Below are 23,329 nucleotides of genomic sequence, written 5' to 3'. Positions count from 1 at the left end.
TTCTTCTGAGAAATGATGAAACATGAATTATGGAAATATTTATTGAGAAAGATTGAATAACGTGAAATGAAATATATAAATACACACGTTATTATGAGATGAAATGAATATTGAATCAACGTAATGTTATTGAAATGATGAAATGAGTTGTGAATGTTGAAATGAAAATACATTACAATGTTAATGCTACAATGAACATGGAAAAATGAATTTTGAAATGAGTATATTGAAATGTGAAAATGGCAAAATAAATGTTTAGTTAAGAATAAGAAAATGAGAATATTACAACATAAATAATGCAATACGAAAATTGAAATGTATGAGAATATTGATTGTGAATACTAGGGAAATGTGAACATTGTAAAGTGCGAAAGCTGAAATGGGATCATTGAAATGTGATTAATGAAATGTCAGTATCGTATAATGATTGTGGGTATGTGACAATGATTAACCCTAATGGACGGATATAGAAACCGTAATGATGGGTTGTGATATTGAGCACGGTACCGTTGCTAGTGGTGTTAGTGCAACCGCACGAACTCATGGAGCGTGTGGCGTGACAGTCAACTGAGCTGTATAGTAGAGTTGTTGTGCCCCCTGAGTCCGGATTAAGGCTATAGGCCGGTCAGTCGTACTATAGAGACGAGATATGTGATATGATATTTTGATCTAACCAGGTAGGCCAACCACGGTTAGATCCAACCTTCAAGCCGCACAACCCTGACCATGGGGGGAAGCATGGCGTAGTGAATATCCTGAGGGCAACCATGAGTTACATACATGGGTATGTTAATTACTTGAGAAACTCATGAGTTAGATGAGAATGGAAATTTAATGAAAGTGGAAATAAAATGAAAATGGAAATGTGAAAGAAAATGAGGAAAGAAATAGTGTGAGTTAATAATATAAATAACTAAAGCGAAGTAAAACACACCGCTTGAGGGCTTACTGAGTAAGGTGAGTGCCCTCATAAGTATCAGTTGTTACCGAACCCAGGTTATTCGAGTAAGAATACAAACAATATCAGGGCAGAGGGAAGCTGCTTGTATGGGCGGGTAAGCTTCCCTATTCACAGGAACTTCATCAGTAAACATGAGTTGTGAACGAATGATTTTGGAAATGAAATTAAAAGCTTTTAAATGCTTGTGATGTATATCTATATGAGTATGAAAATGAACTTGTATACTTTCTCAGATGAAAATCACTTTAATGAGTATTTTGATATAACTGAACTCATATTACCACACACTATAAATAATTTATTCCGTCTTACTGAGATGTGTCACACCAAAATTATCTAAACTTTTTAGGGAACAAAGATATGCCAAGTGAAAGAGCTTCGAGACAGTAGGGAGCTGAGACCCTGATACGCAGGGTGAGTTCTTGGACTAGGAAGGTGTAATTTCCTTAGGGTTGTGTTGTTTTTGGGTATGAGATGGTAATGTATATATATGTATGTTGATACTCTTAAGTATTGAATTCTAGTTGTTATGTATATACTGTCTTCCGCTGTTAGGTTGTATAAATGAAATGACTATTTACCCGCTACCCATTGCGAGTCAGGTTTTATGGGTGGTAACAGGGTTGTTGACGTGGCCGATTTGTGAATATTATTGATGACGTGTGAATATTTATTATTGTTTATATAAAAAAAATTGGTACGAAAATCAGGGCATCACAATATATCTCATTTCAATATATCAATGAAATTCGCGTCTGTAGATATATCTCATATCATCATATCTGATAAAACTTATTTGTATATATCTCATATCAACATATTTGTATTAAACATATCTGTATATAACTCGTATTATCATATTAGTGTTAAACATATATGTACATATCTCAACAAAAATCACGTCTCATCATATAATATATTCGTCTATTCATTTTATAGTAATTAAAATTCTTTCTCATGCCACACAAGTTTTTAGTAATATTTAATAGTAAAACATAGGATAGTCCCAAAACTATTATATATATGCCTGATAAGTCAGAATATCACATATAATATTTTCACATCATACTTTAATTTAATCAATTAATTTCTAGAAATTCCTGACATAATTTAATTTCCCTTACCTATTTCCTAAGGATGTGCTTGCAAGTTTCCTTGACCAACGCTCATGACATTCGCATAAACCCCTATATTCACATGCCCTAATTTAATCAGTTCAACCTCGGAATAATTGCTATCCTAACATCCCTAGGCTTACACGCTCCCGTTAACTGATTAAATTCTAAAGAAACGCAGGTATGATCCATTTCCCTTATTTAAATTTAATTTCTAACACATTTAAAAATACCGATATGATCAATTCCTCGCAGTTTAATCTAATTCCAAAATATTCCCAAAAATCTAATTTAATCAAATTCCTACAATTTTACTTAATTCCAAAATTCCTCAAAAATTCAATTTAATCAAATCCCTACAGTTTAACTTAATCCTAGGAATATTTCCAAAAATATAATATAATCTAATCATACAGTTTAATTTAATCTCAGGAATATTTCCAAAAATCTAATATAATTCAATCCTTGCAGTTTAATTTAATTTCAAGAATATTTTCAAAAATCTAATATAATCAAATACTACAATTTAATAGTTAAACACTACAATTTAATCGATTAAATTTTTAAATCAACATACATAATTTGTACTCCTTACCTTAGCCTTGAAGTGGTGCCTAGGATCCCCAAATAAAAAATCTGTTCTAATTAAAATGACAAGGATCGAAGTTAGAATCCTGTGGTGGTGTTTGTTTTTCAATTTAGCCGAAAAACAAGGGAGAAATCTAGAAAGAAAGAAAGAGGCGTGAGGAGAGAGAGAGAGAGACTGTTGGGACGGTGAGAGGCTTCTAGTTGTGCAATTGGAGATTGAAATCTCCTTTCAATTCCTTTTTCTACAGGAAGCTTATATATCTTTATTCCAATTAGTTTCTCTTTTTTTTTTTCCATTATAATACTATTCATTTTATTTGTTTATTTAATTAATTAATTTAATATTTTATTTTATTTTTTTCTATGCTTACACACATACTATTTTTGGGGTCGTTACAAGAATACTTAGACCTTCCCTGATAGACTTTTCCCGCACAAATAAATCATCTGACCTCTAACTCCTTAATCCAACGATCAGCATTACCACTCAGAAACAAAACCGTTGATGGTTTGCCATGATTTTTCTGAGACCGTCACCTCAGGAAAATCATAGAAGTCAGGTACTCTGATCCACTATCCACCCTATACCTGACCCACTTTACCTTACCTAGGCTACCCCTTTCATACTCTTATCACCACTCATTCCTATACTCTAGTAGTATAATTCCTCTAGAGTCTGCAGAACCTAGCAACGTGGGCTCTGATACCACAATTGTAACCCCCCTTGAAATTAATCCACAAATAATCATAATAATGACATCATCAATGCTATTTTGATACCACACACACCATATCCTCGGACCTAGTGGGGTCCAAAGTAATATTATCCCATAATTAATTCTAACAAATAAAAAGTGAAAACAAAATATACTTTTACAACCATGCATACCAGAGTATTACCTCTCAACCTTAATATCAACATCTTCCCAAAAACATATTACAACCCCGAATAACCAAAACAACCAAATATAAACAAAATATTATCCCAACACTACTCACTCTCAGCTAGCTCGTCTGGGTCTCGTCTTGAAGCTCCTAGACTCAGTTTCCTAAAGGTCTTGAAAATTTTGTATATTTAATGGGGTAAGACATTTTTCAGTAAGACGGAATAAATTATTGTCAGTATGTGGCTAACATGAGTTTTAGTGAAATCAAACACCTCACTTAATTTACTCTATCTCGCAAATATGGCTTTTGTATAATATAACTCACATCTATACAATTGGAAATGCACATTTTCTCCATAATATAAACCAGTTCCATAAATAATATCATTTACATAAATTTACATATATGCATAGAAGAAACTCCCTTTTAGACAAATACATCATCATGTATAAACCCCCATGATCGGGTTGTGTAGTCCGAAGACTGGACCTAACCCTGGATGGCCCACCAGGACAAGTCAAACATCATGTCTACAAGTCCAATTTGCCTACCTAACCTAGTCTAGACTCCAAAGGGTGCACAACCCTTTCGTGGCCAAATTGACTTTTCATTACCAACACTTCTATCCAAAACAGTGTGGTTGCACTATCTGAAATACTAGCTATGGTACCGTACTCTCATCACAACTAATCCTCAAGGTTCTTAAACCATATAATGCAATTAAAGTAATAAAACTGTAATAAAATTCTCATTTTCGTAATTCAATATAATTGTCATATCAAACCCGGCACTCAGCCGTCATATCAAACCCGACTCTTAGTCGTCATATCAAATCCGGCTCTCAGCCGTCATATCAAACCTGGCTTTCAGCCGTCATATCTCATTTCACAAATTCCACCACATTTCCATTATTTTCATCAAATAGTCCAAATCACATTTTCACAATAATACCACAAAAATACTCAGATTCAATTATGCTATAAAATATAATTGAATCTCATGCCACACGACTTATTCAATAATTATAATTTCACTAATTGCCTGCAGAATTTTCAAAATATATAATTGGTAAATTTAATTATAATGCAGGTGTGATCAATTCCCCATTTTTAAATTTAATCCCCAATATATATTAAAAACCCGAATATGATCAAATTCCCGCAATTTAATTTAGCTCCAAAATATTTTCAAAAAAATATGATTTGATCAAACCCATAAAGTTAAACTTAATTAGAATATATTCCCAAAAATCCCGATCTAATCAAAACCCTGCAATTTAATTTAATTAAAATTTATTTCCCAAAACATATGTATAATAATTCAAAATTACCATTCCCATAAGCCTAAATACTCAGAAAATCATGTATATTATTCTTGAAACCAAATACTACAATTTAATCGGGAATATTTTCAAAATAAATTGACATAATCTATTCTTCTTACCTTATCCCAAGAGTGGTATCTACAACACCCTAACGGTGAAATCACCCTGGTTAAAACATTGGTAACTGGAAATGGAACCTAGAGTTATTTTTTGTTCTTCAATCAGCACACGTATCGTCGAAAAATTGAAAAGAGAGAGAATCGGTGAGGAGAGAGAGAGAGTTGGTGAATTGGGGGGGCGCCTCTCTGGTTCTCAGGAAGAAATTTTCCTTCAGGAAGTATCCTGAAGGAACTTATATATATATATATATATATATATATATATATATATATAAAATATTATTTAATTAATAATAATTATTAATTAATTTTTTATTTTATTTTATTATTTTTAATTATTATTTTTTTTTTTGGAATCACTACAGTACAATATTTGGTGGCATTGTCTACAACTGAATATGAATATATAACAGTTGTCGAAACTGCAACGAAAGCCTTATGGCTTGTCGGTTTGGTCAAAGAGTTAGGTATATAATAAAGTGGGGTTGTGCTACATTGTGGCAGTCAGAGCGTTATCTACTTAGCAAAGAATCAAGTATACTATGCTAGAACCAAGCATATTGATGTAAGGTTCCATAGGGTCCAGGAATTGATTATTTCAAGTGAACTTTGTATTGAAGAAAACGCAGCGGATATTTTGACAAAATTGGTTACTATTGAAAAGTTCAAGCATTGCCTGGACTTACTTCATGTCTCCAAGTGCTAGAAGGGAGACGGACCCAACCTAACGTTCCAAGGTCAATATGGAGCAACAAGATATGTTTTTAGGTTCTCCTAAGGGGGCGTATGCTGGCCAAGGTGGAGATTGTTGTGTTTTTGTGGCTCATATATTTGATGGAGTGCATAAACAAGGAAGAAAACATAGTTGAAAGTCACTTGTGCTGAGGAGTAGCATCAAATTGTCAACTGATTGGCCAAATCAACCGACTGATTGATCCATAATTCAGATAATTACATTTTTTCTAAAATAGCCAACCATTCGATTGATTGGCCTAATTAGTTGATTGATTTGCTCAGGGTAGCGAGACTGATTTCAAAATTTGAATGTGAACGTTAATATGGTTTGGTGCTTATAGGGAAGCCTCCGAAGTGTTTATAAATATATCATTCTAGGTATATTCTGAGTGTGGAAGATCATTGTATTGTATTATATTATGTTCTTTGACATTCTTATAGTGAAAACCTTTTGTCGATTGCTCTCGTTGATGTAAGCTTTGTTGAACGATGCAAATCTTTGCATTGTTAAGTGTTACTTTCATATATACTGCGTGTGTGTGTTCCATATTTGATCTTCATTGGTTGCTGCATTTAGATTCTGTTGTACAATTTCGAGATCATTCACAACACATAATTCAAAAGTATGAGTTCAAGTTCAAACTCGACTTGACTAAAGCTCATTTCAAATTAATAATAGATTCAAACCACTAACTAGCTAAACATAATTGGTAATTAATAAAAAATAATTTGAGAAAAAAATATATTTGAAACTTTAAAAATTAAATATTTGATGTGACTAATATCAAATTAATTCAGAAGTCTAGTTTTGACTTAGTTCGCAAGCTAATAACAAGTCGACTCACAAGCAGAATCAACAAGCTGGTAAATATGAGCGAGTTTATAAGAGCCTAATAAATTGATCATGATTTAACTAGAGTTCAACTTATTCAAGGGAAGAACTTGGAATTCGAACTTAAATTCGAGTTGTTTAACTTGATAAATGAGTTTGGCTAAGTCATTATCAAGCCCTAATCCCATTTGCAGCCCTAGTCTCACCTAATCCCCCGGAAACATAATAATAATTAGAGAAATAAATCAAATTGTCATGCAGTGGTGTAGTCAAATGACCGGCGATGATTTAAGAATAAGATTAAAACAGCCACGTCACTGCGGCATCACCAAAAATTTATTCACCCTCCCTGCACACGAGCCCCGCACGCACTCCCGCTAAAATCTTATGCCCAAATGCCCAGAATTGAAGAGATGATGTGGGTGGGTTGTGCGTCATCTCCACGTCATCACTCCGGCCGCCCCACCGCGAATGTCTCGGCTTTTGCCACGTGTTTCCGCCCCGCCCTCGTCGCCCTGATCTCGCCTTCCCTTTCTGCCCCTCCGAGCCAACGGCGTTGACCCGTCAACGTTTGACCCCCGGGTCTCGGTCAGAAGATCGGACGGCAGAAAAGACACATCTTTATAAAGGAAAAGAGACCGTTGGATCATCCAAGGGTGCTGCTCGTGGGGTGGTGGGGGAGAAATTAGGGGGAGGGCGGGTGCATCAAGGCAGGTAGGACCGCACCCAACCAAGTGGGGGTTGCCTTGTGCTTGGTGTAGTGACTAGTGTGGGAGAGGGTTTTTGGGAATGTTGTTTTAGTGAGAGAATGTGTGTGTGTGTGTGAGAGAGAGAGAGAGAGAGAGAGAGAGAGAGAGAGAGTGTGTGTGTGTGTGTGTGTGTGTGTGTGTGTTTATGTTAGTGTGTGGGAGACAGAGAAGTAATGCAAATCTTTGACCGTTGACTTTTCCATTTTTTAAAATATATTTTCTTTTGCTATGCTTTGTTATTTCTCTATCTATTTATTTATTTATTTATTTTTCTTTTAACATCTCGAGGCAATTAAATTGTATTCTATAAAATTATTTAAAAAAAAAAAAATTTTAACTCGTAAAATTATAAAATAAAAATCAAAAGATGTGAATTGTGTAAAAATCCCCCAACTCCATGCTTCCTCCTCCTTCCTTGTCTCCCATTACCCTGCCTTTTTCCATAGTTGCTTCATATGTGTGTGTGCGCACTACTTAAAAAATTTGTAGCCTTCTGCATGCCATATATTGTAATCCTGGTGAAGTCATGGACCCAGCTGGTTTTCCCACAACACAAAAATGTACAATTAGTTGACCAGAGTCTCGTTTCAGTTCCCAAATGAAAGATGATGAGAAGGGGAGAAAGCCCTTTTCTTGATTGAGGGAGAATGGCCTAGTTGCACATTTTTACTTATGTACACTGTTAAAGCCCTTTTCTTGAGCATAGGCATCCATGTCTGTAGCTTTTCTCTTCTTGACAGCCAGACAAATCTTTGTTCTGTTTTTGTTTTTCTTGTTTAGATGGGCATTTTGAAAGATTTGGTAACTAGCTAATGGAGTAATAATCGAGGATTAAGTCATGGATCTGCGCATGTACTTTCTTTTTTCCTTAAAAGGATATGCAAGCAATTGGACTGACAATAATTAATTAAGAAAAAGCTGATACAGTTGTAGCTAGTTGGAAGTGGAACAAATCGTACAATATGGTAGCTAGGGGTGTGCTAGCTAGGTGGCTAATGAACCAAAGTGAATGAATCTAGTTAGTGTTGATCCTACACCTTAATATGCCCATTTGACCCTAGGGCTGTTCGTAATCTTCTTATGTCTGTGTGTTCCTAAGTTTAATATAAATTTCTGATTGACATGGTACATGCAAATCTCGCAACAAAAGGTAATATAGGTGCTGTAGAATCAGACATCATGAATCTCTTCAGTTGTGATTTGCAAATTTGCTTTTTAAATGCCAAATGTTATAATATGATTTAATGAGATGCAAACAGCTAGCTAGCTCCTCAGGGACATATATAAATAAACATATATATATATATATATATATATTATGAAAAAGGATATGGAGAACCAATCCCAGCTATTTATAGGATTGCATGAAGCTTTCAAAATTATTCAAATGGTGGATGTGAATTTCTTTAGATTTCCGCAGTTCCCTCCAATTTAACCAGCTTTACCGTATAACCCCATGAGAAATCATTACAAAATTTTTCATGCACAATAAGTTTTAAAGATATGTACGTTAATATATATATATATATATATATATATATATATATGGATTATAGAATACACACCTGTCACGTGAAGTCGTGGACTACGAGTTGCAAAAGCTATTTTTATTTAGCAAACCTGTGGGGTAGCAAACATTTGAGCAAGATTTTGCAGCACGAAACGGTCAAGCTAGCAATTGAGGTGGGTTTTAGGGAAAATAATTCCAGCCCAAAGCACAAAGAATTAGTATGCACAATAGTTTGGTAAACATTACAACTTTTAACATGTAAATTACTTTTAAGAAACCAAAAGTGTGGTCCCAATTATAATGTTGGCGTTGGGATGGAGAATGGAAGATTATGCCAGTGGCAATGCTAACATGGAGGCATTTCTTTATTCCCATGAAAGGAATCATAGCTTGATGGGTTAGGGCAGGATCCTGCCTTGATGCAACATTCTGTTCATTACGATGATTAAACAAAGTACTTTAATTAGACCTGCTATTAATTGGCTGCTAAAGATTCAAATCAATGTAAAATTTTAAAGTATTGATTCATCACATGCAATAACTTTTGGTCTGGAAGGTGTCAAGGCACAGTGCTGAAGGTATCTGTTGGCCAACTTTCTGTGAAACCTCAAAAAGCCTTGGAGCCTGTGTTCTGCTTTGCATCTTTTCATGCACAGTAGTATATATAAAAATATTAGATTATGGTTTTTTACACGGGATTTTGCTTTCAACACACTGCCCACAGAAACTTATTGTCAGCTTCCAAATCATGTAATCATGTGGCCGAAGACTCCCAATTTTAGCACTTTCAAAACCAGAACCCTGTCCCTCTCTACATATATTACACTGTTGGAATCTTTTTACCTTCTTCGGCTGAAGAAGTAATAATGCAATGACGAAATCATGAAAGTAACGGAAACGTTGAAAGCAGGATCAATGCGGCAATGTGGCATATAGGCTGTAGGATGTCTCATTACATTTCAGAATGGGTCTAAGGCAACATTTGATTGGGGCTAGCAGCCATAGGGATGAAGCCATGATTTTTAAAGTTTGCTCATGTGGGTGGTAGTCAAAACCAAGTAAAATTTTTGTTTAGTGAAAATCATTAATTTATAAATTGGTCGGGTGGGTAAATATTGGTATTATTATGTATAGAAGGAAATCAAGGGCTGAGGTCACGAGGCATGTCAATTTGTAAGTGTTTCTGCAGAGACAGATGTTCTTGCTTTATGCCATGGAGTTGACTCCATTTGTGGAGATACTATTACCTACCAATGTTGGCATATTGCTAAAGAACTAGAGCATACGCCAGAAGTTGTGGGATCAAAGTTGGAATGATTTGTATAGAACGTTGTGCTAATTGGTTTTCATATGATGTGGGATTTTCCTGACAGTTGATTTTTTGTTGAGCTTTTGTGGATGCTTCAAACAGGACAACTAAGAGGAAGAGTTTTTAAACAAATTTGGGGTTATGATTGGGTTTGGGATTTCCTTGTGAGTGCCTGCTAATCTGAATGTGATTGATAGCAATAGTCGGCAAGGGAGCAGAGTGATTGCTCTAGGGAACATCCATTATTTGCTCAGTACTTCAGGTATAAATATGTTTGGCCTTCTGCACTTTCATGGTTTTTGAAAAAAACATTTGGAAGTAACTGCCACTAAGTAATACTATGATGAGAAGCATGAAATCTACGCAAGCAACTATAGGGCTGCCATGGCTTTTTTGCAAAATCAAAGTGCCCGTATCATGCTGTATTCTTTTTTTTTTTAATGGATTTTAGGCTGTGCATAAACAAGTTATCCTAAATGAAAACTAGTATGATCACATTTGAGCGTTTGGAAGGGAGAGGAAGGGAAGAATTTTTAAAGTAAAGAGGAGGAGAAGGAAAGTAAAGGTGGGGGCAGTTACCTCCCCTTGTGCCATAACGACAAGATCAAAAGAAATTTATTTTACTATGCTGTGATACCAAGAAAAAGCATGGTGAATAAGAATTCACACATTAATTGGCCCACAACTTTGGATTTAAGGCCTTGTTAACTTGATATCTCATCATGTGGGCAATATAAAAATGCTGTCTTTTTTAAAGCATAGCTAAATCATTTGTTTGATGAGGCATTTTTCACGAAATTCGGGTTCCAATCACATTGACAATACATTCTTACTAGATTCAGGTTACAATTTGCATTGACAACAGATATTGACGCAAGTTTTATCCAAGCAATCCACTCTTGTTTTCAATTAATCAATGATGAGTTTGTGCACGATGGTTATATTGTGTCATTGCCCAGTACAGATGAAGGAGGTGAAAGCAGACTTGCCCTTCAATCTCATATAAAGTGAAAAAGAAAAAAAGGTTTTCTTTTAGTTGGCTTTAATATGATAAAATGTCATTCCATTTTGTTTTTGGTATAAGGTACATCCACAACATTACTCATGAATTTGGTTGCTGCAGTCTTATTGGTAATTGCTTCATTAGCTGTTCCTTACTACATGATATGACTCAATTCAGTCTCTTGCTTTTCTGCAAATTTCTCTGCTGATTCTTCTTTTATTTTTCAATTGACACTCTGGTTCTGTACCAGGATTGGGACATGGAATATAATAAAGTACAATTTTTTTCCCAATTTTTTTATCACATAAAAACCAGGAGAGTAGACATACATAGACGTTATCATTTAATTAGATGTTATTATTAGCATGATGCAAGTGTACTTCTTTTGACTTTGTCTGAGGTTTTCTCTTTGATATTCTTCTTTCATATCTATATATATAAGGTATGAAGTACAGAATCCTTTTTGTATTTTTTTTTAGCAAAATGCAGAATATAAGAGAATGTTGTCATGTGCTCAATCATTTGCAGAAGTTCCTCGTGTAGTCTTTGGATGTGATTCTGGCATTTATCGATGAGAATTAATGTGCTGTCGATCTTGCTTTCAACTTTGTTGGCCAACTCCTTTTGTTGTCAACAATTTGCTATAGCATTCTAAGCCTCATGGTCATATCTAGGGAAATAAATTGAAATTTGGCAGGGTATATCTAACCAAGACGACGGAGGGTTGGTACTTGGCTAGTACTGCATTCCGGACATGTCCTTGCTGGCTTTTACAAGAAACTGTCAAAGAGGAAAAGTTTAATCTATCTACCTATATAGCTTTATAAATTAGAATGATATGATGCCATATGTTCTCCACTGCATGCAGCATATGGATAACACAGTACACCATTACTACAAAAGTGAAATCACTATCAGTTTTTCTCCCTCCAAGGCTCCAACATAGATAAAGAAAGCTCAACAGCGCAAAGATACTGCAAATTATGCATCTTTTTTATGCAAAGCTCAATCACAGAAATCATGGTTTCATATGGGGGACTTTAATTTGTTGAAGTCCTTGTCTGTGACAACATCCTTTCTAACACCAATATGTAAAAGTTGCCGAAAACTTTGGCCTTTGAGGTTTCCTGTCCTACTCCTGGTTGGTGATCATGGGCTTTGCTGCTACTGTGGTCTATGTCTTTATCCACTCACTGTTTCCTCTGACTTGCCGATGAAGTGGCCCATATAGTAAGGGATACTGTTCATGCTTCTGCAATCAAGCAATCCCATCTCATCAAATAATTCAAATTAACTTTTCAAATTCCTCATTTTCCCTACAACATTTTAGCATTTTAATTTCACATTCCTTATTACTAGAGGGCCTATTACATTTTAAATAACCTTACTAGATGTGCAGAGACATCAAGCTGAGCTCACTAAGAATTTGAGCCTTTTACACTTGCAATGATTGTCCCTGGAACAACTTAGGAAGGGATAGAAAAAACTCAACAGAACATTTACATTTTATTATAGCTAAAATGCAAAACTAAAATTCAAAGTCATGAAGAAAGGAGCAACATGATGTTGCCAACACATCAGGCTCACCTCTCTCTCTCTCTCTCTCTCTCTCTCTCTCTCATAATTTATGACAGAAATAAGTAATAACATATTTGTGTTATAACATAACATAAATAGATTGTGTTATTAAGCTGTAGCACAACCTATTTGTTGAGTCCACTCTGCATGCCCATTCATGGGGGGGAAACTGCATAACATATACATGTGCATGTATTCGGTGCATGAGAGGAGGCTTGCTCTGGACGACTACCAGAATATATTTCCAAAGAAAAGAGTTTGTCAATATTGAATCTATGATGGCTGGAAACAAATATTTTTATTTTATATAAAGCTACCGGCATCCAATGCAAAGCTGCAATGAAGTCAACTAGAAATTCTTGCAAATGCAGTACACTGTTTGAATTAAAAATTTGAGAAACAAAGAAAGAGGTTAAATACAGCTGTTTTAATTAATTGAACAAACGCATTGAACAGAGGATCTATATAGCTGGAACCAATATCTTTTCCACCCCCACCCTTAGATTTTAGATATCATTAGCACTAGAATCCATAGCAGAGTGAGGCTTAGACTATAATCATGTTTGACAAGTCTTTGCTGCATTCTGTGACATAATAAAAAATAAATAGACCTATAATTAACAATGAAGTGCCAGCACTGGATCGAATGGTTTGATGGCCTACAGAGGGGGGTCCTTAATAGGAAAACTTCCGAAAATGGAAAAAAAAATGAGAACATTTTACAAAGTCATGATCGGTTATTTGCCAAAATTAATTAATTGTTAATTAGTTATTTTTTCTTAGCCATTGGGAGTACAAATAAAAAAAGAAGAAAAAAAAAAGAACCAACCAAATGGGTGACTTGGCTGAGGCCACAAACCACATGGTAATACCAAGAAAAATGAGTGTGTCGGCTCACCTTTCAAGGCCGGGATTGGAAGGCTGGTAACTCGTAATGTGTACTGAGGCACAAACAAACACTGATTATGGTCTTGGCATGTAGGAGAGGATAAACATTAATCTAAAGTTGAAAGCATGACAAGATGGATCAAAAGGGAAAGAATCCCACTCACACCCCCTCCCCTCCCCTCCCCCCACAACAACACACGGGAAAAAAAAAAAAAAGAGGAAGAAGATGATGAAGAGGATGGATAATCTGGGGAGGTTTTATTTAACTTGTGACGGTTGATTAATCACAAGCTTAGATTCCCTTATGATGTTTTCAGTTCCATAATCAAGTGCAAAAATGCATCTAGTTATTTAGACCAAGAGGGTTTTAAGGCCAGTCCAAAAGATTTTGGGTTGTGTTAGGACTAAGGAGGGGAAACTTTCAGCCCATCGTTTCATGTCTGTATTTAGGCAAGCTGGTAGGACCCCGCTGCGCGAACATCCGCTTGACCACAAAGTACCCATAAAGTATCTATCTTTTTAGAGGATGATTGCAGTCATTTGGTGTGGGGGGCACACCTGAGCTTTTCTATGTGAATTATTTTTATTTTTATTTTTATTTTTTGCCATTCCTTTTTCAACTTTCCATTTGTTTCTCTCTCTCTCTCTCTCTCTCCTTGGGAGAAAAAAAAAAGGGAAAAATAGTGTGAGATTAAAGAGAAGGGGAAAAGAGAGAGAGTGGGCGGGAAGAAGGCATTAGACCATGAAAGGTGGGGAACACATTCATGCAGAAGTTGAAAAGAAAAACAGAACACCAAGGCAGGTAGGCTGCATGACAGTGCGTTCCTCTTGCTATGAATGGCCTTACCGCTCTTATCATACTTTCCAACTATAACAGTTTGTAAGAGGGGGAGTTTGTGGACCATACTCCGTATTTCAGGAATTGCTTGGCTTATCTAGATAGTGCTAATGGATATGAAGCTACACTGTTCCTTCTGCTTGGTATTTTATTATTTTAGGAAGAGGGAGGATTATTTCATTGACTATAGTTAATGTGTGGAGGTGTTGAGCGATAGGGGCCTGGGGAGGGTTGGTCCCCATATGCAAATGCATCTAAAAAGGGACGTGGCGTGTTTTGTCCCCTCCAAAATTGACCACCATGAGGAATGAAAAAGGGAACCCCATAATTGTGTCTTTCCAAGCATCCTTTTGGGCCTTTGGCCCCCCCTCCCCTTCCCATGAAAGGCAGGTGAACGAACATAAGTGCAGCTGGGGCTGCCCCTACACCCTCCCCCGCCTCCCTCTCCCTATGGCTACACCTATCTTAACACACCACATAATCTGTTTTATGATGGTAGGTAGGGGTTAGGAGTACCTAGACATTTGCTGAGCTGTACCACTCCCCTTCCGCCATATGGCTAATCTCATCTTGCTTCTCTAAAGATTATAATACTTGAGCTAGCTTCTAGCATCAATTATCTCACGAGGGCTACACTAATTTGGACTTCATTCACAGTAGAACACCTCCCCGGGGGGAAAAAAGAAAAGTGACCAATTTGATGGGGCTTGTTTGGTAGCTTTCATGCATGCCTGAAGAGATTAAAATCACATGGTCCTCCAACAATCAGAGAACAAGATGATATTATATGGTTCTATTTCAGGAGAATGACAGGGTTGGCCCTCAATATTCAATTAGGCAGGTTTGTCCCAGCACTGGCAAGTTGGCAATATTCCTCGAGATAGGGACTCCTATGTTTTATAAAGGCATATCCAATAGTAACAATACAAAATAATACAGAATGTGATAAATTTTGTGAACAAGATGTATTAAAAGAGTGTCGAAGATTCCAGAGCAAAGCTGAAATTCTGTATTTTTTAAATAGCTTTTTTGATGTTCACAGGAAAAAAGTCACTTCAACTCCCAACAAGGGGGCAGAACCATGAAGCTTCCAATACATTTCTCTAAGCCTATACCTAAATTTGTACACAACCATATAATATCAGTCAGAAAAGCATAAAAAATCCCCTGGGAATACAATTATTGTCTGCATTCCAAAATTCGTAGAGCATTGGATTGCCAAGAGTTTCATTTCTCAAAGGGAAATAATTTATTAAGAAACATTAAATACAAGTATGATTACAAATCCTACTATCCAGGTCGTTCATCCTAAATATCCATATGAAAATTTGCTCCTTAAAATTTAGTACAGTATTTACATTTTTTTTTTTTAAAAAAATGCAAGGTAATAAAAGCAGCCAGATGTAATGTCACATATTTGTACCACAACATTGGAAGAAAGAAGCTGGAATTTCCACAGGACCAAAAAAGAATTTGGACCTAATATCATCTCTGCATCATTTCTTCGACTTTCCTGAAGGAGTGAAATGGTTAAGACTGCTTTTATCAGTGATTCCGTTTCCTTAATGTAGCTTTTTAGCATACCAGACTAACAAAAATATGCAATTTCACTCCAACACTGAAACATCTCCGCTCCAACTGCATGAAGCGATCACATTAGGTATAAGGGGATGGAAAACCACATCTACGCATGCCTGGTCATACACCTTGATTTTTTGGATAAGCTCAGAGGATCTAAAGTTGTAGATGTAAATAAATCCATCTGCCGAGCCTGAGACGAGTTTCTCTCCATCCAAGCTGAAATTGCACTTGATGGGAAATCCAGAAACCCCATGGCTTTCAAACCTCTTGTACTTGTCCAGCTTGAAAGGTGGCATGGATGAGAATATTGCAATGTAGTTTCCATTTGACTGTGCGACGAAATATGGTTCAGATGGGTGGCACCTCAACGAGGGACATGTATAGGCTTCCACATAAACCTAATAGACAGGCAAACAATAAGCCCTTTGCACAATAAAGGCAACCTATATTCATAAATAGCATCCTCCTAGTAACAGACTTCATGTATGAAAAGTTGAGCTTGAAAAATGTGGGAAATAAATGGGAGGCTAGATTCTATTTTTGAATCCAACTAATGAAGAATCAAGGCTTAAGCTAAATCAGCAAATAAACAATGGAGTTTTACTTTAAAAATAAAAATGATATTTTTTCATCAGTAATACATTAAATATAAATTGCTATGGTTTATGATCTAAAACATGTACATGCAAAGAAAGAACCCAAAAATCATGTTTACAAATCAGCATCATACAAAACCCCCCACAAATTCTCACAAAAACATAAGATATGGGAAATGAAGTGAAAAATGAAAGAAAGACACTTATTTCAGTAGAACTTCAACTGGCCTTTATTTCAAAATTTTCACTCTCCTCCCAAACAGTACAAAAGAGTTTTACCTGGACAAAAAAAAAGTTCAAAAGAAACTACATTGATTCAACAAGCAGATATGTTCTCTTTATTGAATAAAGACTTATATTTTAACAAGACTAGGGCAAAGGGGAGTGGCAAGGTAACCTAAACTGTGATAAACAGTGACAAAAAGAAAACAAAATAAAATAAAAGAGTAAAGCAAAAGAGTGTTCAAGCAAAAGATGGCCAACCCTAAGCAAAACTTGACCATCATACATCAATTGGACTGTGGGCAAGCTTAAACTCAAAACTCAAGATCAGGTGATCCATCAACAACATCTCACTGAAATATATCACTGAAACAAAAGAATTTTGCTAAAATTACAAATCACTCTATTGCAATGAACTAGGAAAGCACCCAAATGCAGCGAGGTCCACAATCATTTGTCTTTTCCATACACTCACACTGGATTGTCATTTAATAACAAGAAGAATTGCAAAGGTTTCCTACAAATGCCGAATAACCAAAATTTAGTCTTACCAACACTTCCATGCAAATCCATACCCTACTAAACAATCCTCTACCATGCAGAGGGAAATTGACAGTACACTAAAAAATAATCAATCCAATTGCTATTCAAATGACCATTTTACCACTCATCTCTATAAATGGCCACTGTATTAACCATCTCCATCTTCACTCCTAAAAATAAAACAAAATTTCGAATGTTTTTCTATAATTCAATTTCATGGAAATTTGTGGTTTTACTAGTAGACCAAACCAATGCAGTTGAACCATGCAGTCGCCAATCTCCAAATAATTTCTTCCCCACATCAAATTTTCAAGGTTATTCGCCAAACATGACTCATCTCATAGCCACCATAGGTCTAATCACCAATCCACTTTATCTTCAGAAGAAACACAGCTCAACGACCAAGTATAATGTAGCATAGGAATTTATCATTGTCTAAATAGTAAATGCTAAATTTGTAACTTAACATATTCTGAAAGAAAAACAGAGGAACCAACATCTCTATGTCAAAAACTATTCTTTTCCAATGATCTGTAGACACTAACATGGGATGGGAGTCAGACTTGACACATCCACAGGGTGCTGGACATAGAAAGCCTCAAATTTTTGACACTAGGAAATGGTTATATATGTCATTTGTACATGCTGAACTAGAATGTATAACTATCTATGTTTGTTCATGCGTATGAACATTAAAAATCCCCTCAAAAAAATAAATAAAAAAAAAATTAAGCAACTATAAATACGAATAAAATAAGTTTCTCAACATGAAGGAACAATAATGTTATACATTTCTGCAAATCTTTCACAAAAATGAGGTGGAAAACTTTTTGAGTGTCTAAACAATTATCAGCCATCAATTGACACATGTACAACCATCCAACCATGCACCGCACTCGAATCTACCGCCCTTTCTTCTCAGCCTAGGTTATGATAATGCTCACCCATGACAACATATCTAACAACTGAAGTTGCAGCAACTTATAAAACAAAATAATTTTCCACTGTGCCACCTATAAGCCTGAACAGGAACAGCAAAAAATTCAAGAAAAATGATTGAAGTGGTTTCATGAAAATCAATGTAAATAAAAAAACTCATTAAGGTCATCGAAATAAAAAATATAGGCCTTTTTTTTTGGGTGCATTTGGATAAAGTGATGGGGAAATATAGTGTTTGTTACCCTCTTTATGTTCTCCCTAGGACTTTCAAGGGAATAGCACTAGACAATTACAACAAGATTTGAAGGACCTATTATTTTTATATTATTCCCCCTTTGTTTGGAGGATGTAAATCCTCCTCATATATATATATATATATGTATGTATATATTGTTTTTCAGACTAGCAAAGAAATTTATTAAAGAGAACAAAAGAATAAGTCATTTTCCTAGACCAAGAGAAACAAAAGGATTTACAGGAAAAAAAAAAAGGCAGCAACTGCTCGATGCTTAATTTGACAGCTGAGCTAGAGGAAAAGAACACTGGAAAATATACAACAGGTCTCATGTTGTTTAGCAACCATGAAACATAGTTCTCATAAGCAACTAGCTAGAAAGAGAATACAACATTAAAACCAGAAAATAATAACAAAAAAAAATTTTAATTTAGGACATTAAAAAAGTCATATCAATTTTGGTTGCTGAGGAGAAAAAAACTTCTTACAGGATCGTACAAGTTTCCCTTCTTTTAAACTTTTAATGCTTTCTTTGTTTTTTTTTGGATAGAAAAGTACGTATAAAAAGGGGGCATAAGAAATATTTCTGTGAATATTTAAGAACAATAATAAAAATATCAAAACAACACTACTCATCAATGACGCTGTAAATCTGAAAAAGACAGTCCTTGGAAACAACCAGCTGTTGAACCCCGCAATGAGCCAGCGAGGCCATATACTGACCAAAGCATAGATGAAGGCATCTTATTTCCCTTGAATATGCGAGCACTCTGCTCCAACCAAATTCCCCACAAAAAAGCAAAAAACCCACGCCCCCATAATGCCAAATCATCTCTACTCCCAAAACCAGTAAATCAGATGGCCAATAAATCTTCTCCTGACTCAGGCTAAACCCAACTCTCTCCAAATAGACCGAATAAATTATTCCACACCCTCTGTGAAAAGAAACTGTTAAAATAATGGGTAAGCTGGAAGATCTAATCACAATGATAAGTCTCTCAACATTTATAATTTATGCCAGTTGCCCAATACATTGTAATGACCATATAACCCTTACTAATTCACACACTAACTCAGCTTACTAACACAACAATAACAAACAGCAGTAATAATAAATAACGAAAGTAACTAGTAGCACTCCCCTTCAAGGTGGAGCATAGATATCATATGCTCCCAGCTCATCACAAATGGATTTAACCCAAGCACAACCCCCACCCTCTCCCCAAGGCTTTTAGTGAATAAATCAGCATGTTGGAATTCAAACTTCACATAAGTCGTCGTAATGAGCTGCCAGTTTCTTTTGAACAAAGTGACAATCAACTTTAATGTGTTTTGTCAGTTATTGGAAGATTAGGTTAGAGGCAATATGAATAACAACTTGATTAGCACACATCAAGTACAAAGGCCGAGAGTGTGGAAAACCAAATTCTTCTAACATGTTTTTTAACCAATTAAGCTCACTTGTAGTGTCAGCCATTGGCCCGACACTTTTGACTTGGCAGTCATCACAACTTATTCCTTACTTTTTTAGGATACCACCAACAAAAATACAATACTCACTTGTGGAAAACCAAATTCTTCTAACATGTTTTTTAACCAATTAAGCTCATATGTAGTGTCAGCCATGGGCCCGACACTTTTGACTCAGCGGCCATCACAACTTATTCCTTACATTTTTAGGATACCACCAACAAAAATACAATACTCAATTGTGGAATATATGTCATAAGGTGACCCAACCCAATTGCATCTGTATATCCCTAAATATAAGTGCGACCTAATCTTGATATAAGAGACCACTCCTAAGTGCCTTTGAGGTATCTCAAGATATAGAATGACTACATCCTAGTGACTTGTTCTTGAAAATTCAAGAAATTGGCTCACAACACTTGTTGCGAAAGATAAATCGGATTAAGTGACAATGAGATACTTAACTTCCCAAAAAGTCTCCAGAATCTTCCAGGGTCAACCAACAAATCACCCATATCTGGCACTAACTTGTTTATTTATGAGTGTATCAACAAGTTTGGATCCCAAGTCTTATTTAACAAGTCTAGAATATACTTCCTTCATGACAAAACGGTCCTTATATGAGATCTAGATACTTCTATACCCAATAAGTACCTCAATGGTCTTGAATCCTTGGTTTGAAATTTAGTTTGTACAAAATACTTCGGGTGTTGTACAACTTGATCATCATCACCAATAATCACAATATCATCCACATACACAATGAGCATAATCCGACCAAAAGCTACAACAACAAAATATGAAGTGGTCTATCATGCACTGTTGAAAAACCAAACTCAACTACTACAACACTGAATCAACCAAACCATACTCTGCAAGGCTACTTCAAATTATACAAGGATTCTGATCCAACAAACTATCCATGATTCTCCCTGAGTAGCAAATCCAGGTGGTTTCTCCATATAGATCACCATGTATGAATGTATTCTTCACATCTAACTGACGCAAAATCCAATGAGAGATGGTGACTAAGGGGATGAACACACAAGGCAAGCCTTCAAACGAGCTATGGAACCATTTGGATTGACTTTCAAACTATAAACCTAGCGACAGCCGACCACAAACTCACTAGGAGAAAAGTGGTGCAATTCCAAAGTATCATTATCTTGTAATTCACACCTCTCTTCAACCAGAATGGGACAGAGCTTCAAAATTAGATTTCGGAAGAGCAACAAAAGAGAGAGTACTAACAAAATAGTAACAAGAGGGTGACAAGAAATCATAGCAAACAAAATTAATTGGATGCTTTTTACAAGTGCTTTTACAATTGATCAACATATTGGGAAATATTCAAGTGAAGGAACCAAAGATGTAGAAGTAGAAGCTCAAGGAGGCTCTCCTCCCTTGAGTTGTTGTTGTGTGTATACATGCAAATTAGGAAGATTTAAATGACGAGAACTACTCAATCTAGATGAAGATGAAGGAGGACTCGGCAAAGATAATAAGTTGGGATCTGAAAAGCTAGGTAGGGGAAGGGACTCATCAAGGTCAATAGAACTCAAGGAATCAAAATAGTATGGTTATTACGATATATACTCAAAGAAGGTAGACAAAGAATTGATGTAAGGAAATTTATAGCATCGGTATTTTTTAACACAAGAGTAGCCTAGAAAAATACATTTGATAGCATGAGGATCCAACTTGTCTAGTCCTAAACTAATGGACAAGGGACACATCCAAAACTACGAGGAGGAAGTGAGAATGAAGGATCCTTTGGGAAGATAATGGAATATGGGATTTTACCACCAAGGACAAAGGATTACATTTCATGGATAAGAAAGCAAGTACTGAGCATGACATCACTTTAAAAAACTTTGAGGGCATTCATTAAACACAATAAGGTACAAGTAACTTTGAGAATATGCTTGTTTTCCTACTTTGCATCTCCATTTTCTTTGTAATGTGGACAAAAGATGACTAATGGGGAGTTAGTCATATATGTAGTGAGTTGGATACGACTAAGTCCTTATTTGAGGACAAAAGGCACAAAAGATATTAACCAATTCAGAATGACCTTTCATTAAATGCAACTAAGTCATCCACGAGCAGTCATCAACAAATGTAACTAAGTATCAAAACCCCAACTTTGACGTCACCTGACTAGGACCTTAAACATCAAAATGGACCAACATGAAAGGGTTAACTACCCAATTATCGGCTCAAGAAGCAAAGGGAACACAATGGTGACAGTGGCTGTTTTAACTCAAAGTAGGAATCAACTATTTTAACTTGTCTTAAAGGTTACCAAACTTATGCAATGGATGGTGACCACAGTGACAATGGGTTTGAACTGGTGTAGCAGCAGGTGTGAGCAATAAGAGGAGAGAGCGACTCAAAGTAGTAAAACCCACCAGCCTCACGTCTTGTGTGATGGAGGACCATCTACATCCCATAGGCCACCCCAGGGATTAGCTAATGAACAAAGGACACAAACCTAAATACACGAGGATATAAAGAGAACATAGGTGAACTAAGAAACAAAATGGGGCAAGCAATTAATAGAGGATGGTATCTTGTTGTAAGATAGCAAGAGTAAGTACAACACCACTTCAAAACACTTTAGGAACATGCATTTGCTAAATTAAGGCACAAGTGACTTCAAGGATATGCCTATTTTTCCTCTCTACAATCCCATTTTGTTGAGTGTTGGCACAAGATGACTGAAACAATACTAAATTGATTCATATGCGTAGTGAATTGAGTTTTGAAATACTCTTTAGCCTTATCACTCCGAAGTATCCGAACTAGCAAACCAAATTGAGTCTTTATTTTAGAACAATAGGCACAAAATATATGAAGTAACTCAAAAAGATCTTTTATTAAATAGAGCCACATCATCCTCGAATAATCATCAACAAAGATTACAAAGTATTAGAAACACAACTTGGACACAACCCGACTAGGGCCACAAACATCAGAATGGACTAACATGAAAGGGCTTGTTGCACGTTTATTGAATCAGGAAAGGGACAACATGATGCTTTCCCAATTGACAAGACTCGCACTTAAGACTAGCCACAGGGCTCAAATCAAAAACTAGTAGTTTCAATTTTTTGAACAAAGGAGGACCAAGGCGAAAACAGATTTTTAGAGGTGGCAGCAACAGTATGGGCAGTAGAAGGTGATAGTGTCTTAAAGCGATAAAGTCCACCAGCTTCATACCCTCCGCCAATCGTCTTCATTGTCTTCAAATCCTGAACGATCACACAATCAGGTAATGTTGTTGAACAATTCATGGATTTGGTA

The 23,329-nt window shown here is 35.9% G+C and overlaps 1 protein-coding gene across 1 annotated transcript in view; it reads right to left on the bottom strand.

Moving 5' to 3' along the window:
- Positions 1–15,667: 15,667 nt before the first annotated feature.
- The window catches only part of LOC131166091 (uncharacterized), an 85,047-nt gene continuing 77,385 nt past the window's right edge, over positions 15,668–23,329 (bottom strand). The window contains exon 4 of the mRNA XM_058124361.1: positions 15,668–16,416. Coding sequence (XP_057980344.1) covers positions 16,045–16,416 — 372 coding nt within the window. The 3' untranslated portion in view covers positions 15,668–16,044. The remainder of the gene's footprint in view (positions 16,417–23,329) is intronic.

The sequence above is a fragment of the Malania oleifera genome, chromosome 1 (genome assembly GCF_029873635.1).
Source record: "Malania oleifera isolate guangnan ecotype guangnan chromosome 1, ASM2987363v1, whole genome shotgun sequence".
Classification (NCBI taxonomy): domain Eukaryota; kingdom Viridiplantae; phylum Streptophyta; class Magnoliopsida; order Santalales; family Ximeniaceae; genus Malania; species Malania oleifera.
The sequence above is the reverse complement of the archived record's forward strand: the minus strand, read 5'-3'. Positions and strand labels throughout refer to the sequence as shown.